The sequence below is a fragment of the Acanthaster planci genome, linkage group LG05 (genome assembly GCF_054643075.1).
Source record: "Acanthaster planci isolate LZ-2023a linkage group LG05, COTS_SCS, whole genome shotgun sequence".
Taxonomy (NCBI): Eukaryota; Metazoa; Echinodermata; class Asteroidea; order Valvatida; family Acanthasteridae; genus Acanthaster; species Acanthaster planci.
The window spans coordinates 14,389,551-14,409,265 of record NC_141781.1 but is presented as its reverse complement, the minus strand read 5'-3'; the positions used below and the strand labels follow the sequence as shown (position 1 = coordinate 14,409,265).

Genomic DNA, 19,715 nt, shown 5'->3' with positions numbered 1-19,715 from the left:
CAAGGCCGCTGAACTTTTCCTTCCAAATCAACGCCAATGTGAGACTGCTCCAGTTTGGACCAAGCATAAAGGTCGACGTACTGACTTGCAACAGCGTGTGTCGTCTTTCATAAGGGCAACTGATAATTTCGGCAGACTTCCGTCATTGCCTCGACCAAGATAAATCACCAGCCGACAACAACAGGAGTCCGGGATATGTTTGGCACAGCGTATTATTGCAACTTCTCTGAAACCTTCCCAGGGCACACGCACACACACACAAGAAACGATGAAGAAGAAACCGGCAATATTATTAAAAAGCATGGTGGTCCATATTGCCTGTGGTAAGCTGCAGGCAATAGTCGCTTACAAGCTCAGAAAAAAAAACAAAGTTAACGGTGAAAACCGACGTAATTTATTTCTAATTTGCCCCCCCCAAAAGAGAGAAAAGAACGGAAAACGTCAAGACAGATTGCAGAAACCAAGGACTGGTATTTGTAACCAAGCCACTGAGCAGATATCTTGATTAAAAGGCCTTTGAGAAATGCTAGTAGCGACCTCGGTTTAATAAATAACGCAGGGCGAACGTTATCACATGTGCACAAGAACTTTGCTTGTCATGTCTGAGATGTGTGGCACACTCCATCTGAAATTACGCTTCAAAATCTGGGTTAGAATTCAGCAGGACATGTACATGTCCATGTCCATGTACATGTATGTGAGAATGTCATTCTGGTCCCACTCCTCAACTGTACCAGGGCAATCCGTTGTATTCTAAAGTAAATGTGAAAAACCATACCTTCTTTTTCAGTCAGGGTGTGACATGCCTTCAGAGGAAAACATTTCTTGCCGACTTTTGCCGCTGATGGTTTTATGAAAGGCCAATTTTAATCCTGTCCTTCAGATTTTGTTATTCCGGAGGAGTGCAAACATCTCTCTATTTTGACGACCTTCTTGTTAGGACACAAGACCACTGCTCAGATCAACCTCGCAACAAATGTAGAAAATGTAGGGAAGGCCTAGACATCTGCGAATCAATTTTTTCAATATTTTTCTGACCCACAAAGTGTACCGTTCTAGTTTCTGCGAGTGTCTAGTGTGCTGTGCCAAAGTGATGTCACTCATGCTTACTCTGAGGCCACAAAAAAGAAAGAAAAAAATCCCAAACGCTGGACAGGCATAAACAACTCCGACTCCTCAATCAAATTCTTCCGGGAGAGGTAACAAGGCATAAAACAAGGACTTATTCCTCCTCCCCTCCCCAGTCGAAGAGGTCAGAGACGCGTTGCTGACAGAGCACAGTTGGCAAGACCGCTGCCCGTATGTACATGTAAGCTGTGTCTGGAACTGTCAAAGTGGTAAAACATTTGAAAGGTTGGAGATTCAGCCTGGAACGTGTGTCACCTGCCCTCCGATTCGTGTTTTTTTACCTTATTGTGACTGCAAGGGCAGCTATGCTGAGCAGGCTGCTGGGATAGTGGAGGGGGGTGGAAAACACGACACCATGGTACCCGGTTCAAGTTGGGCATGAAAATGATTCAGGTTGCCATGGATATTTTCGACATTTTCTGATGAGGTGTGCTCACTTCAGACGTGACAAGTGAGACGAATTGCATGGCCAGCCACGGTATTTACTAAAGTAACAATACGAGTGCTCTTGAAGGCGATGTGTTTTCTTACACATCCACTGTATAAACGAACTGGCATACGTTTCACAGTTTTTGTGCGCCACCAATCAGCATGCCATCATGGTACTTGTAAGCCACAGGAACAAAGTGACCAACATTTGTACATGGCTCTTCAAATTATCATGAGGTTTACAAACTGTACACTTACAATTACACTTACAACAAATCATGTTTAAGCGATAAAATCTGCTGTTTTTTTCATTCAATTATGAGTAAGAGTACTTGCAATGTAAAATTTGCATCTTTGATTGAAATTTCTTCAAATGTCTGTTCCTGACACAAAATAATAATAATTTAATAATTTATTCATTTATAAAGTGCAAATTTCATACAGATCTGTTCAACTGTGCGGTACAATGAAGACATTATGCGTGGAACAATGAATACATTTAAACATGGTCGAGCGGATGGCATACAAGGGCGCCTCGGGCAGCATTCACCAACATCAGTAAAGGGGAGACAGTAAGAAGCAGTTACTGTTTTAGAGGTGGGAGGAAAACCCAAGAGGAATATTCCGGGTAAAACCCACTGGACTCAGGTAGGGACTGAAAACCCAATCCACATGTGGACCGGGCCGGGAATCGAACCTGGGACCACAGAGATGCAAGGCGAGGAAAGAAAGAACTACCTTGCCAACCTGACTCCCCAAAATGGACTGCTCACAACGATGCCTTAGAGCAGCAAGTCCAATGTGTGCAGAAGGTATGAAGATGTATCTACGGTCTTGCACTTGGAGTATGCATCCTACTTGGTAAACAAATCTGAGCTAAGGCAGGGGAGGCAATGCTGGCAATTGTATCTGGAACTTGAAGTTCGTTTTGGTGACCGTAACCCTTACGGTGAGGTCTGAATTCATTCACATTCGACCAAAAACCAAATGTCGATTGGTCTTCAAAACAACAAATGAACCGAAATCTTTTAGAACATGTATAAAAGTGCACTTCCTTTTAATGGGAACATACATATACGTGTACATGCATTTTAATGCCTCTTTTATAAGCGCTAAATTTTTACTGTACAAAGTGAATTCTGCTTTCATACTATTCGACTTCACTAATGCAGATGGGGACGCACAATGTGAAATTAACATGCACTGTATGCTCATGATAATTTCAGATTTTTTAACAATGTTTATTAATAATGCCTACATCCATTTCAGTAGAAAAGTACAGTTAAGTGTTGTTTCAACTTTCTCCGGGAGCAGTAATGCCAATTCATGCAAACAGCCTAAAATGCAATAACACGGCACCGTGATCATAATTGCATCGGCGCATGAGGAGCGGCAACTTAACTTGAGCTTGCATATGATTTCACCAAGCGCGCTGACGACAGGACTCGGGGAAATCAGCTCCGCTCCGGAGCCAAACAGTTAAGGGGGCCCAGTTTGCTGCTGCCTCTAACCTAATTAGGCTATATACAAGAGTTCCGAGCCGTGTAGTGGCCCAGGGGATCGACTGTCTCCGCAGGAAACTCGCCGGGGATAGAAGCACAAAAGACGACCCGGACAAGAAAAACGGTGGCGAGTTGAGCACAGTAAGTTGCATCACATTATGGGAATGTGACACAAAACACAGTAAAGCATGCCAGTCAAATTAGCTGTATTTCCCAGTGGTTACAAACATCTGCAAGAGTTTCAACACTGCCAAACGTTTTACACTTGCAGGTATACAATCTACCGAATGAAAACAGCAGCAACAACATTACTACATGTTCTTACACAGTTGTTTGGGTCAAAAATGAATGGAACAAAACATACTTGTCAGGTTTGATTTTGATTTCAAAACCAAAATCACTCTCTGGCTGTAATCCAGTTACAGCCTCCACGCCGATACGCACAACAAAAAGGATGTGAAGAACTCAAGACACGTCAAAAATGTCAAAATCATCAGCAGTACACTGCCAAATGTGCTGGTAACTTTAATACTGGGCCCCTTTACTGTGTACATGTACACTCCGAGCTTAAACATTTCCCATGATATCATCTACAAGAACCTTCGATCTGCGCTGTACGCCTCTACTGGCACACGCTAAATAAACTCATAGTGTCAGCCTCCCTGCCCCCCAAACTAGAAACACAAGCCATCCACCTACTTTCAATCAATGCACTTTCAGGAGGCAAATCGAAGCTCTGAGATGAACCATGACAGAACTTAGCTGTACAGAAGTTGCGATCAATTTCAACCCAGAAGTGGTCAGAATGGAGTGAAGTAACGTGATGGTGAATAAGCGTGGTGAAAATGCTCCCAACAGCAACATGCCTCATTCACTTCCAACACATGGACCTGTCAAACTGGCTCACATGTGAGCAGCCAAAGTCTCCCCAATCTGTCCTGAATCCTCCAGTTTCAACATTATTTCACATAAACCCTAGGGGGGTTAGGGTTGGAAAGATCCCAACGACTGTTATTTTGTGCCTGTCTTTATGGCAACAAAGTACAGTGCCTGAATTTAAAAACAAAAAATATTTAGCAGAGCATACAACATCACTGGATGGACTGGATGGACACAGAAGGAGTTAAAACTCTGGCACATCGAAGTGCTCAATGATCATCGCCGGTCAGACAAACAATAGTAAACATTCCAAAAATGTCTGATTACTCCCGGCAGCTTAGCCGGACAAGTGGGGCCAGTAATATCCTTGCAATGTTTGTGGAGTTTTCTTTGCAATTAACTGCAACTTGTCGCAGTGATCAGGAAATAGAAAGAAAAATATCTAGCATTAGATTTACTTTTGCCGTCATGAATATTTTTTAAAAGATTTTGATGCACTTTTCCATTATCCATGCAATGTTTGTAAGTTTCTTTTGTCACTCCAAAACACCAGTTTTCAAAGTCTTTCTACGAATTTGGCTAAGACTGGCCAAAAACATGTTGACCACCACAGGACAGTTAAGTTCAGGAAAAACAGAATGTGCTGTTTCATCACAAGGAAATATCACGAAATCTCATAAAATACCTTTTTGTGTAAATTCAGCAATAAAAAGGATTCAAATAAAACACAATATCTCATAAACAACTTGGCTGTTTATTCCCAAAATAACCCCAGAAGAAAGTCTTCGATAAGGGCGACAACTGCACATGAACACTTCAGGTACACAGCCTAATAAAAGCAACTGCGCAAGCGTTAAATTTTATGTTGTTGTCAGATCATATCAAGCACCAATGATGGCATGAATATTCAACTTCCTATACTGCAGTACACAATGTTTGAAGGATACAGATCACCAGTGAAAAATTGCGGCAATGATCATGGGGTACAAAGGGGGCTTACGGTGGTGTGTAGCAAGCATTCGCTGTGCTCTGGCTACGGACATACCGGGTATGCCAGAAAGCGGTAATTGGACAGATGTCATAGCCCAGGCAGTTCAAACTCCTTCTGTGTCCTTTCTCTATGATTCAACTGAGGACATTTTGGGTCTGGTCTCTCCTTCCGTGTTTTCCAGTCTCCTCTTCACTTCCCTTTGACCAGCCCAAGGGACTTTTGCGCCATTAGTGTTGATGTCTTTTTACGGCCGAGGCCGGTAGTTTTGGTTTTTCGCTGTCTTTTAAATCAACATAAGAAGTGAATTTAAGCACCCTTCTGTAAGAGCATGTTTTATGCTTATGGATGGCTAAAGACCACTGTAAACATTTTGGTTATTGGGAAGTCCAAAAACACTTAAAAATCTGCCTAATTTTTCCAAACACAAAAAAGTGGGGGGAAATGATCCAATAGCCCATCATCCTCTGGTCAAAAAAAAAAATATATATTTCCCAACCCCCCTCCCAAATTGACATCCCTGTCCCCCAAAATCATGCACATGGCGGAGGAAAACTGCCCATCCCCCTTCCTGCCCATCAATTTGGGAATTAACTGGTATCAATGACTCCCCCCAATCACAGTGCAGTCAGCTGAGGCTGGTACATTAATTTATCTTTAACACCATGCCCGGTCTTTGTCAGACATGTAATGCTATGAATGCTAACGGGGGAATTCTAACACCGAGAACAATAAAATACAGTGACTTCTCAGGGCTTATGACAGAAAAAAAAAGGAATTAATTTTCTCCAAAATGGCTATGATTATGTGAATTTTACACTTGGTTTGGGGGTTTTATTTGGTATATTGTGTTAAAAGATGCAAAATCTGCACGATGGAACTTCTACAAATCCCCCACTTTATTGGGCCAAAGATCTTGAAATCCAGCACCATCCTGAGAAATCCCACTACCGTGAAATGCGACACATGGCCTCTTCAAGAAGGTGCCTCGTATCATTTTACATGCCATTGCCCAATCTCTTTAATGCCCCAGATTCATTCCGGCTGTCAACTGGAAAGGACAGTGCAGTTCGGAGGAAAGTGAGTGCGTTCAAATTTCGAAATGTCACCTTGCCGACATAAATTCATAGGGCTGGCATTTTCCCCAAAGCGTTCTGACAGCAGCCGGACGGTTCAAAAGAAAGAATTGCAGTCTGCGAGGATGACAAACCTATGAAAGGTTCTCATGCATGTTTGTTATTTGATTTGCCCAAGTTCCTAAGTAAAAGGAAACAGTGGAACATGTAACATAATCGTTTGCATTTTAATCATGGCAGCAAGTCTAATCCAGATGAAGCAGACTTTGAAACTGACCTGACATTTGCGCTACAGTGAATGTCAGTCTTTGAGTGAACAGTTTTCATTGGTGTGTATTAGTCACAAGTATTTGGTTTATCTCAAAGTGCCACGTTGTCTGTAAGCATCAACAAGATCATCAACGTTGGCAGAATAACGTATATACAGTTCACCTGGAATTGCACCAGATTAACAGGGCAAGACTTTATAGATGTGACCTTCAGTACATGTACAAGGATGCAGAGTACCCCTGTGGGTGCACTGTGCTGCCAACCATTGCAGACCAAGGACAATATCAAATTGCAGCATGGCTGCTAAGGTTCTTTCATTTCATCTGGCCAGCACCAGAAAAACGGGGTTTTTGTTATCCTTCAAATGAAGAACATCATCAACTGGCTGTTTGTATCACTACCTACCTACATTTAACGTAAGATTTTTATTACCTCAATTGAGAAAAAAGTATTTGTTTCAGGTCATTGATAATATTAAAGCTACATGTGGGATGGATTGAAATTGTATCGGATAATTTTGCTGCATGTAAAAACTGAACAAAGTACCGGGTACTTAAATCCAAGTGTTCTAAGCATGTGCAAGATATACAGACATACATGTATGCAGCTAGGGACAAAAACAAAACCTAAAACTCCTCAGCAATGTAATCATCACGACGAAAACTGAAATTAGTTTGGGCCTGCAGTCATGTTTGAGTGCGCATTCTCATTTTGCAAAGTGTTAAAGGCTATCAAGGAATCACCGGCCTGCCATTAATAACTTGACGCCGGTTACCAGGCAAGGTGTCGGTGCCATCTTTTGTGGCCATAACGGGTGATTACATGTGCAGGTGTCCCCATCCCAGTGGACGTGTCCCTGGCTTTTCATCGACCATCTCTGGCCCTGTAATGTGGCCGGTCGCAATCTATATCTTGTTCGTTACACAAGAATCCAATCTATGTAATGGGAGTTTAAATAGCATTGATTCAACTGGGGGGGGACAACAGTTGCGACACAGGAAATGCATAATGTGATTATGGCTCGACAGAATACCATAATGGTCAGACACCATGGCTGAATTTCACAGACATGAGGACCTCTTGGGAGATGGTTCCTGCTGTGCAGAGGCACTGAGGATACTGGACCATGTACAGGGCACGGAGTTCAAGACAAACAGGGTTTCATTGATCACCTCCTACGCTCTCTCGTGTGTATGTTGTGGGGGAGTGACGGACCGGATGCTGGGTAGAACATGTGTGCAAATACATCAGCCTGTTTCTTGTTTCTCCAACTTGAAAAACAGCAGTGGGCCTCTCTTACATGTACTTACACGAGTGGGCGGGCCAGTGAGAGATTAATTCCTGAGCTCTGGTTAAAACTAACGAGTCATCAAGTGTTGTTTCCTGCATCCATTTTTTCTAATCTAGGGAAATCACCTACACACATGTAGCTTTGCTACTGATCAAAAACACTCACAGCAGGTTGCTAGCAAGTGATTGGCCACAATCCCTTGTGTTCAAGTTGTCAGGCAGGCTGAAGAAATCAAACACATGGCTTGAACTGTATCCCAGGGAATGCATGGTACACACCCCCTCAAGATAATTTAGACGGTGAAATGGGCGTACATGTAGGATTTTCCTCTCCAGAGTTTTGTGCTGAAGACCCATCAAAATAATCTTCATGTCATCCCATCACAGAAGTAAAATTGCCAGCAGTGAGAAAGGACTGATGGGAGAGTGTTAAAGGTCTGCACCTTAGAGTGTGGTAACATCACAATTTATGGCTTCTAACTGTAATTGTAGGGGGGGGTTGGACTAAGGTTAACCCACTGAAGGGAAAGTGCCAGAGATGTTTGCAAGGACCAGGCTAATCAGATGATATGCATGCAGGGGTCCATTTCTCAGGAAAACTGTTTATCTATTAAGAATGTACAATTAACTGCTGCAGCCTTGAGAAACTGGGTCCAACATTCCCTAAGAGGACAATTCTGAAAGGGCTTGATTCAGCTCTGTGAACAGGACACAAGTGATTCTAACATAAAATAAACACATTCTAACAATAAACACACATACAGACACTGAGTGGTCTCTCTCTAAGATCTGGATCTGATTTTCAAGACTGGGAAAAAAAAACCATAAAGGAAAACGACGGGAGAATACTCAAGCAACAAGACTGAAAGAAAGGGAGAGATAATGAGGAAGAAAGAGCAAACACGCCGTCCTGCTTTGGCCAAGCAAGCTGGGGATTGACATTCAACACTTGTATTCGATCAGCGAGAGTGAGCTACAGCCTGGCATTATGAAGGGGAATCTTTTGCCTTTTTTTTTTTTTAAAGGTCTCAGAACGTTACGTTCTTGCTTCCCAGATTGAGTTTCCTGAACGCTGCACGGACCCTGCTATGCTACACCTGCTATGTGCTGCCTGGACTTTTTTCTCTTCTTCTCCTCCCCCCCCCCTTCGCTTTGCAATCTTTCCCATAATGACTCCAGGTTTGGCTCGGTGAGGTCAAACGCAACTTCAACGACTGACTCCTAGCAAGCCGATACAACAGCTAGAATGGCCCCCCTGTCAGATTTCGGGAGTCCTGCCATGGGTCACTTTACAGGAGCGCCACAAATTAAGACTGTGGAACGTCAGGTCCAGACACGATTGCTTTCAAAGCACGTAGAGCTCAAATCTGATTTCCAAAAAGATGGTACTCATGCGTACGTGTAGCCGCTCCGGATATTTGCTGATACCACTGCGCATGACATCACTTTTCTCCTCGTCTTAAAACCAATTCTGGTCAATCAACCCTGGAACTGATTCATGCTGAAGACTTGTAAACTGTAAGATTTTCAAATAACTCAGTAGTACACGTATCGGAACTTATTCAAAGAAGTACTCCTCCAAACAAGTTACGGGGCCTGATCATCCCAACAGAACTTTCTCAATTTCTCATGGACAAAAAAAAAACCAACCCCCCCAGGTGGCTTTTGTACATAAAATAAATACATGTACATGGACTTACCATGGACCTTTTCCACAGTTAAGGTAACAGTTCTTGATCACATGCATGAATGAGAGAAATTTATATGTACCACAAATGTAGCATGGATATTTAACTGTAAACTGGGAGTGTGAGTACCAGTTACTTTGTGATAACTTGGAGTCAAAAAGCTTTACCAAGTACAAGTACAAGGTACATGTACCGGTGCTTGTCTTTTGTCAAACTTGTCAAATTAAGAGCATTTTTCCCCTTAAGAATGCACCTAAGTGTGCAGGATTTCTCTCAGTATAGGCGTTGGTATGAGCACCACATGTACATGAACAGGAGATTATCAAGGTCTTCGAAAACAAGGCGGCATTTTAGCAAATAATAAAAAAACCCAAATGTGTTGCACTAAAGTTTCAAAGTCATCATGCAAAACAGTTGAGGGAAAAAGATTGACAACCATGATGGTAGTAAAAGACTGTAAGAACCCTTCACGTCAAAAGACCCTCCAGCAGTGTTCACTGTTACATTTAAGAAGCTTCAGAACCCCAACACTTGTTTCTTTCACCCTGGGGCATAGAAACTTCAAACACACTGAAGTACAGATACTGCCTGCTACTGGCAAATATTGCTTAATTACTCATCCAGAATCAACATCTTTGCTTAAGCTAAACTGCATGTATAAACACTAGAGTCTAGGCTCTAGTCAGCCAAGACTTTCTGCAATGCATTGCCATAGCACAGACAGTGATACAATATACAAGACAAATGATATGCCAGTTATCATGCAAAGTATTATAGCTAGCAGACTTTGATCCTCTAACTTGCAAATTCACACAGTACAAGGAAAGCTCATACAATGATTTCCCAAGATACAGTTTAGCCTTTCTTCTGGACATGCAGATGGATGTTGTTGTAGCCTTGTGGGATTGGCTCTCTGAATCATTGCGGGAAAATTCACTAGAATTTAATAAGAATACTGCATGGTACACGGACATATACACAAATGAACATGCAGCCGGCAGAAAACAGAAACCACTCAATTTATAAAAAAAAAAAAAGACGGAGATGACTTGAATCGCCAGCATATGGGACACTCCCTACGGTGGTGTATCAAGGTCTTGGATTGGGAAGCGAGGGGCAAAATGGAAATATTTCTAAAACTGACAGTTCAAATTTTTTTTCAGCTGTAAAAGAATCCCCCCCAAAATAAAATATAACAAAGGATAGTTGGTACCAGGTACATGTAGTACTGTTTTTAAAATGATGGCATTTTCAATTTCAACAAAATTTCGAGAAAATATTACAACATGGCTGCATATGCCACCAATTCCAACACATGATGACTTCAGAGGGTAAATCTTAAGTGAACATAAAATGTCAAAATCTGTCTGGCCACAACCCATGCACAGAGAGGCGACAGTAGGTGCCAACTCTGCGATTGGAAAGTCCATTTCCACGGCTGAATAAATATCTACGCCATGTCTGTGAGTAGCTGCGACAAAGGTTCCCTCTATTAGGTATAAATGGACGGGGGGGGGCTCAAATTTTGGTGCCAGAGTCCCTGTGTACACTGTCCATGTTAAGGATTTACCAGCAGTCTTTGAGCTACAATAAAAACAATCAACACAGATACTTTGCAATAAGTCCATAAATTCTTTGAATCTGGACTTGGTCACAAAAAACCCATCTGTACTGTTGGCAAACACACAGATGAGCCCTAGTTTATCATGATTGTCTACATATGGATGAGAGTGTTAACTTCTTTTCTTAATCTTGGTACAGTATGTCAGCGACCTCTAAAGATGGCATCTTTGCTGCAAAGGATGGAGTCAATGAACTTGTTAACTATCTTTAAATCCCAGAGAGCTGTTTTTATCCAATCATACAAGTACATGTATTACTGTTATTAAGGAGCACACATGCAAGTGAATATCAAAATTACTGTTTCTGATATCATGATCAAAACATGAACAGCATAAGTCTGGGGGAAAATATTTTTGGAAAACAGCATACTGCAGAAGCAGAAAACTAAAGAAGCTTTTGCCACATTCAATACCCATACTTTTCTATTGTAAGCATTTGCTTTAAAATGACAAAAAAAAAGGTTTATGACTACCGGTACTGTGTGCACAACTCATCTTGATAAAGTCTTTTTTTTAAACTCCACAACAATGTAGCCGTGAAAATAAATGGCACTTAAAACAACAGGTATGATTGCCTTACCATACATCTCAATGACATGGCACAGATCCATGGGTATCGATGACCCTCTTCTCTGACCGATATCTAGTATCTACCCCCTTGAAAAAAAAAACTGTTCTAACAACTTGTCACCTCATCAGTGCATAAGCCCGGTCCTCAAATCCAGTATACAAGATGACAATCCCCTATGCTAGCAACGGTGACAGGCAGCTCAGTACATGGGACGGAGATTACGCTAAGAGTGTCCAGCCACAAACGCAGTATCTCGGGCATTACCGCACACCCCATAAGGCGATTCTTCACGGCTTGCTAGCTGCAGGGAGGGAGTGTATTATCGGCACACCGAGATTGCGTCCTAATCGGATGGCCAATGTTGTTATCAAGTCCCTTCCGTCATGTCCGAGGAAGTGGAGGGGGGTGGGAGGGGGAAAAAACGCAATGATTTTTTTTCCACTGGCGAATTTGACATTTAAGATGCCTCACTAATCTGACTAACTTGCATGCAAAATGGCTCATAAAATATCCAGCACTGCTCCCCCTCTTCACTACGTACGTGTCCTGAGCATGCCCAGGGGATAAATATCCAAACAAGACAGAGCATTTTAAACATCATCTGCTACAGCAGAAGGTAGAAAGGGATTTGCCTTATTATCCCCTCTTGAAATGGGGAGTCAAATGATGGTGTACTGTGCAAAAACAGCCGGTTTAGACAAACACATCAGGATTATTTGGTGGGAGGGGGGCCCACTCCATTCTGCAAAGGCTGAATCCACAAGCCCGCCAATTACATTACGCTGGGTAATTGAACGGGAACATTATGCAAGAGAAATGCCTCTCCGGACACGCAGGTGTGCTTGGGGACCCGCGCCATCAGCACTGCCCTTAAAGACAAGGGGGGGGGGAACCCTTGACACAGCAGGCAGATGTTTACAGTCTGTCCCCCAAATCAACATCTTCTTGTGGGAAGGCGGATCGAGCTATTTGAAATTACTGGTGGAAAATATTTTGATAAGGAGGACTCGTTAAACAAATACGGCAACTCACACTGAACAATGACCCTAATGCAGAAGAGCACTGAAGATTTTTGTGTGTAAATATTGAACATTCAACACGAGTTCAACAGTGAAGATATTTCATAGAAGAGACATATGCTTCCTTTAAGGGAGCAAGTACATGTATTGTACATGTAACTTTATGTACCGAGCTGTGGTTAAAATTGCTGCCACTTAACATGCCTAACTGGAATGATCATTCAAACTCCAGTGCGGGACAGAGCCAATGTCAGGCAGTTTGACAAATCACCCTCTCATAAGCGCTATAACGGTTACAAATTGTAAGCAATCTGTTCGGTGCGTAGCTGCCAGGTAAACAGCGGGCAAATAATTAACTCCTGTACTAATGTAAAATAGAGGTTGGCTTCTGTTAATTGCTTGGCCTTTACAAAGCAGTGGAGACATTTCACTGATGGACTGCATCCGTTCCTTTGTAAAAAAGAAACACTGATATTTTTTTTTCAAAGACGCTGTCTCTATTTTTGTTGTTGGATCATCCCTACTACTTATAGTGCCAAACATCTCAGACATCTAGACTAAAATCACTGAATTCCTTTGTAACAGGAATGGATGAAAAACAGTGATTTACCCTTCTGACATTGAGTCATCTACAGTTTAAATGTCAGATGACAACTTAAGCAGCCCCTTGGTTTTACTGTTCTTGTCCATTCCATTTTACTTTGATTTTATTCAATTCATTTCCATTCCTTTCAGTCTCTTGTTCACACACTTTTAAATCTTTCTTACCTTTAAAAGAAATTGTTTTGTTTTAATTTACCTTTGCTCTTAAAGCAATCTTCAAGTCATTGTGGTAATTCAGACTTGTGTTGTGAAGGTTGGAAATAATAACTATTGAATTAAATTGATTTGTAGAGTCCCTATACATTTAGAATGTTATTTTTTTAATTTCCTACAAGCGGTACTACATTTTCATAGTAGTGGTGACATCTACAATACAATGTATGTAGACTGCCATAAATCAGAAACTGTGACTGATTAAACGCTGCATACCTGTATGGTCCAATCAAAACCACATGGTTTAGAAATGTGAGCAATCAGTATTAAAGGGTAAGGAGGTAGAAATGAGCGGCACCTGGGATGAGGCTAGGTGAACTGAATGCATTCCGTAAACACAACAGGAGACATCATGAGGAAGTTATGGAGCAGCTGGGGTGCAGAAAGGAAACTTCTGTTACCCAGCAAACATGGGGGGGTGCTCTGTGTAAGCGACATTACGCCAGGCTCACGGATTTCAGAGAATGACAAGGGAGTGCAATATCAAAACGGCAGACTGAGTGGTGCCTGCGTGTAAAGTGCACTGGATTGGCTCAGGACGGGGTTCACTGGTCGTCCACTGCAGACAATCTCAATTATGCAGTGCATGTATCAGAAGAGTGAATGGGTGACCCGAGTCCTCACATCAGTTTCTGTTTGTATCTCATATTTACATGTAGTATATTTCTTCTTATTGTGGCCCAGGGCCCCAGGAGAACAGTTCACTGATGAATGATGGAGCTCCTCTGGTAAAATAACATGAAATAAATCAAAATCAATCACTCAATCCAATGATCAGAATACAGTGATGTTGATAAATTAGGAAACAAATGCATTTTAAAGGACATCCAATTTCAATTCTGAAGCAGAAATTTGTCCAGGCGGACTACAAGTATGTCTTTCTACACATCATAGGGAATAAAACATTATATACTTTTGGGGAGCAAGCATGCTGCTATCCAGGGACGGAATGTACATGTATCAAAGTCTGCCATCTGGCAAGGCAGGTCTGATGCTGAATTAAATACTCATCAATCATGGCGCATCTACAACATATACGGGTACGTGTGTGAAAGCAGCATGCAATGGAAGGCCTTCCAAACGTGCTGAGGATATTCGCACTGCATTAAGAAACTAAGGGTTTCTCCTTGGACTGGATTTTCTTTTATAGTAGAGAGAAACAGTAGATTCAATCTGCAGACTTCCAAATTGCACATTTCATGTAATTACAGGTGTATCTTGATTACCCTCCAATCAAGTTTTAAAAAAAGGATTCTATTCCATTTTTCCTCCTTAAAAGGCGCAGCTGCTCTCTTTCAGTTTTTTTTACAAAAGCGAATTTTCCAAGACGGCGGTTGGATTTTCCGAACACTTTTGCTCATGCTTTTGTGAGTGACGAAAAAGAACTTTCACCCATTTGGCATTTTAAACTTGCATTTATGTATATGTTGTAACAAATAAAGTCAAAATATGCTGAAAATTTAACCATACACCCCCAAAAAGCAAAGGAAAAACTGAAAGGGGGACAGACATGGAACAAAGGAAGCACAGAGGAAGAGGAAATTTTTTAATCAGCCTTGCAGTCCTGAATCAATATAATTCTTTACATACCGTAGTTTTTTTTTAAGGCATCGAAAGGGCTAGAAATGGGTTCTTTTTACACTGTGTATATGAGATCGCAAAACAGTATGTTAACGTTCTCATGAAGACCGTTTAGAACAGAGAAAGCTCAACATAAATGAGAGCAGCACGGTGTTCAGATACCAGACATTTCTCAACACTGCATGCCTGATTGCCTCAATTCTTATTTCCTAAAAAAAAAAAACAAGAAAAGATGTTGTGTAATTCCAAGCGATATTTGTCCATGGCTGGCAGCTGCCAAAACAAGGCTGTGGCTTCCCTCTGCACTGTCTAAGTAAACAACAGACATGGAGCCCCCAACCTCTCCTGCCTCATTAGCTAAAAGCTTACTCAATACTTCCCTCTTTGAACATGAGTATCGTCAGGGGCTGACTACAGTAAAAGCCATCAGTCAGTCTTAATTACTACTTGCCGGTCTACAGAGAGGAAACAAATACCGATCGCTGACAAAAGAAAGATACTGCAGTTGATAACTTATGAATGGTGATGGTGTAGTTATTTAACGGTCATTTCCAGGTGTGATGGATTGGACGTACTGATGTGGTGCGGACAGTAAATGTCCGTGAGGGGATCCTACATGTTATCTCTGATAGTCTCGCGAACAATATCACATATCATCTGGTTCTGTGGACAGCTGGGCTGAGGTAGGATACGATGTACAACAGATGTGCAGTGTTGTGTGCATTCTATGAAGACTGGGCAATTTCACACATTCTGGCTTTGACTCCAGCTCAGGAGGTTGCAGTGTGGAGTCCCTAGGCAAGATACATTGTCACTTATTGCTTCCCTCCAGCTTGTTAAATGATTGCACCTACACTGTACTAGATCTATATGTTCCCCAAGGAGCTGCAACTGCCTACAGTGCGCTTTAACCCTTATCAGGCCAAATCCATCAAGTGCCTATGTTATTTTTTATTATAAACCTTAAGGATTAGGGTTGAAATCCCTTCGATTTTGGCACCAACAACACTGTAGAAATGCTACCATTACATCATGCTAGGAAGCACCCAACACCAAGATTATCCCGGAGCCATCTGACAAGGTTAGAAGCTCCAATAGTCACAACAAGCACTTTCAGAACCCAAGCAGTAGGCAAAATATTCTCGACTAGAACCACAAAGTATGCATCATCACGATGCATGCATGTTCATGTAGGCAGTGCAACTGGCCTGCTGAAAAGTCATAACCACAACTTGGGATAAAGTACCAAAAGAAAAGCACTTGAGATAAAAGTAATTCATTGAAGTCTTTGTGAAGCTAGACGCACCTTTTGGGGCAATGAGATACAGCATGTACAATCACCATGAAAAACCAATGGCCACAGCAATGAAATCTGCTTCACATTTCTAGCTAGTTCACACAGGGCTTTTTATACATTGCATGGGTTCCTGATTTTGAGTTGATTCCAAGGTACCGGCACATGTACATGTGCATCTAGAGACATGTATACTGGAAATATGGCTACTATGTACAAATTTACGAACAGTCCAAAGGAGCAACCACTGCAACCGCATTTTCACTGCAGCAAAGCTGTGGTGAGCTGACGATTCATTCATCTCAGTGGGAAATGGCATGGTGGATATCTCTCCAAGGCGGGACACCATACAGACTTCACAGATGTATAAGCATGGGTATTTCACATTTTACTGCCCAGCAAAAGCATCCTATCAGGCTGACAAAACGTCCCTGTACTAGTTTGCACAGGCAACTGTGGCATGAAGCAGGCATGATTTTCATTTGAATGTGCACAAACTCGTAGGGTTTCAGTATTGACTCCTGATGCAAGGCAACAAAGACATATACCAAACCCAACCTTTCTCTTTGTCATTTTTTGCATGCCGTCATACTGGTCCCAGGTGAATTCCATTAGTCTGATTACAGCTCAAAATCTCTCATGCAGAGAGTCTGAGAACAGTCACCCTGTTATTCTCCATTCGACCTTTGACACGGGTCAAGACAAATGCATGATTAGGCACTACACTCCCCTTGTACTTGTACATGTTTTTATGAATCAAGGCCAATCAGATTCAAGGGAAGGCAGTGTTTGCAAGGTGCATATCAACCAATACAATGTCAGAGTTATTGAAGGTGTTGCCTACCATCTCTGTGGTACGAGGACGTACGGGCCTTCAGCGTCAGTTTCCTTAGGGTCACAAACTCCCGATGATTAATGTGCATACATGTAAATGTATACATGTATGTATCTGGACTATACCTGACTTCATCCAACAACACTATTATAAAGTGTGACAAGATCGATACAAAAAGTAATCAATTAAAAAAGTAATCAAATCAGTAAATCAAATTACATAACAGGCTAAAACCAATTACAAATACATGTATGAGTAAACAGCATGTATACACCAGTACCCACTAGGTTATATTCAATTCTGAAGTTTGATGGTTCGTTGTTATATGAAGAGACATTTTACACATGACATCCATTCAACAGCCTTTTATCGTATTTCAAAAAAAAAAAAAATTATAGTTCCACCGACAATTCACAACATTAATGAGACAAATTGTTACATTGTCTTTATCCAGATGATTTCAAGGAAAATCCACATCTATGTTTATACAAGGCTATATTCTTTAATACTAAAGTACATGTAGGTTGGTTGGAAACTTGGCGACTAGCACAAGTACTGCAATGAATCATCCATTATAATCTTTTCTGGAACCAGACTCTCACGCACAACTCACACACAGATAATGACGGACAAAAGAACAAACCGGGCCCTGGTTGACACAGCTGTCCATTTGCTGTCCCATTCCCACGTAGATTTCGACTTACTGTCTCCCGCACGTCAAATTCAACTTACCGTCTATGGTAATCCGGTAATCGTAGTCTAGAAGCAACGTCGGACCTGCGTACCTAATCATGGCAACATCAGCATGCACTTTTTTGGGGGGCAGGAGAAATCACAACCCTTTTTCAGTATTAACTCCACATCTTTGGATAAGGCCTGGGAAACGATAGCAGTGGTGGTTTCAAATGAGCACACAATCCATCCGTGAGTGGAGACAAAGTCGGGGGTTAGTAAAATCCATGGGCCCCATGCTGTTTCAGAAAGAAAGGAAAGCCTCCAGAAAGCAGGAAGACAGTGGATTCGACAAGGGAGGGCGAAGCTCAGTTGAGAGGTTACGTGTGTACACGTGTGTGTGGAGAGTCACTTGGGTCATGAGGGAGCAGCAATGTGCGCATGGAAGCTGAGCGATGCCAGAGAGAGCACTGTGGATTGGATTGCAGTGGGTTAAGTACTGTAGCCTCACACGTGCGCCACACAGCGCCGCACAACAAAGTGGGCATTACGCATGTGGGCTGCGGCTGGGAGAAAAATGGGGTTAGTTGGCAGATGTCGGAGTGGCGGAAGCTGGAATTAAAAAAAAAGAAAGAAAAAAAAAAGGGCCAGCTCTGTTTTACACTGTCATTGGCAGAGTGCTAGTAAGGGGGGGGGGGATTTTGTGAATTAGCCTTGATTTCAAGGTGGCACACTTTGCAGGCATACTCACAGCAATGTAAGGAATATGATGATGAGTGATGAAACCAAAGAGGAGAAATTTCCCCAATGACGGGGGCATTGTGAGATGGAGAAATGACATTGACATGATTTTGAGTTATAAAACAAAAAATTATCGGTGTGGGTACTCACCAGCGGTGCGCAAATCCATGCAAGCGGGCATTTCACAAAACAAGGAGGAAAAAGGGTAAAACAAGTGAGCGTTTCATTGAGAATCCATGCACTTTTTTAGAGATGTTTTTCGGGGTGTTAGAGGTGAACACGTTTATGCATGTACATGAAGAGTTAGTGTGGACTGGCAACCATTCACAGATGGGACAGTTCCACATATTGATCAGCCTGTCCACGGAATGAACCATATGGTCTGATAACAGATATGGTCTGCTGAAAATACACTGCAACCTAATGAGCTGCTAGTGCTGATGTGCACTGACATGTGACTGCCTGTATGAATATCAAATGAGATGCAAATTAGGTCTGGGATATAAATGAGGGTTGTGTCCATGACATGAACTTCAGCTCTCTGGATTAGTTACACAATACACAGTGCACATTAAGAAAGCCAGACATACATGACCTGTGTATTCTCTTGTGCTTAACTCAAATGTACGCCAGACTATTGTGATCAATACTTGAATAGTGGTACAGCGTGTATCCTGCTCCCTTTGTCTCTAACTCATGAATTTACATTTCAGGTATAATTTAATTTAATTTAATGGGGAAATAAGGTAAAAGAGTACAAGTTTCTTCCAATACCCTTCTTCAATATTCACTTTCTTTGCATTATTGTGACCGATTTCCCAATCACAAATTAAACAAAACAAAACAAAACAAAACAAAAAACAATTTGATTTTCATCTGCACCAAATTTTGCAATCCTCTTTGTGCTGTCTGTTTTTATGTAAGGACAATTCAAATGTACTTTTATCAGAACCTCTCCCAAAACATCAGTTTCTAATTACTCCCTGTGTTTTTCAATTAGAATTTTGCTGTTTTCCATTTTCACAAAGCAATAACACTATTTCCCTGCCCAAGTCTTTTCCCGAGAGGTGCATGTATTTTCTAGATTCCTGGGGGGGGGGTGGCAGGAGGAGGGTTGCTGTTGCCCTGTGCTGTCCCCCTCCCCCTGCGTCATCACAAACAGATTACGTTTCTCTTAATATCATGTCCTACGAGCCTGTGCCATTATCCCCATCATCCCAGCTCCAATCTACACGGGTGTAATGTCGGCCGGATGATGAGCATCACTTGAATGCCAAGTTGCTGTTGTCAGGAACATACATGTAGCCCTGTGGC

General features: G+C 41.9%; 1 protein-coding gene across 6 annotated transcripts in view; it reads right to left on the bottom strand.

Annotated features, from left to right (window-relative positions):
• Positions 1-19,229, bottom strand: part of LOC110977288 (amyloid-beta A4 precursor protein-binding family A member 1-like) — a 75,634-nt gene extending 56,405 nt beyond the window's left edge. The window contains exon 1 of one of the 6 annotated variants that reach the window (XM_087136993.1): positions 18,552-19,229. In XM_087136993.1, the coding sequence (XP_086993119.1) occupies positions 18,552-18,582 (31 nt within the window). In that variant the 5' untranslated portion in view covers positions 18,583-19,229. Of the gene's footprint in view, positions 1-11,452; positions 11,646-16,997; positions 17,623-17,720; positions 18,219-18,551 lie in introns of those variants that run through there. The other 5 variants (XM_087136988.1, XM_087136986.1, XM_087136989.1 and 2 more) reach the window with 5 other exon arrangements.
• Between the last annotated feature and the right edge of the window lie 486 nt (positions 19,230-19,715).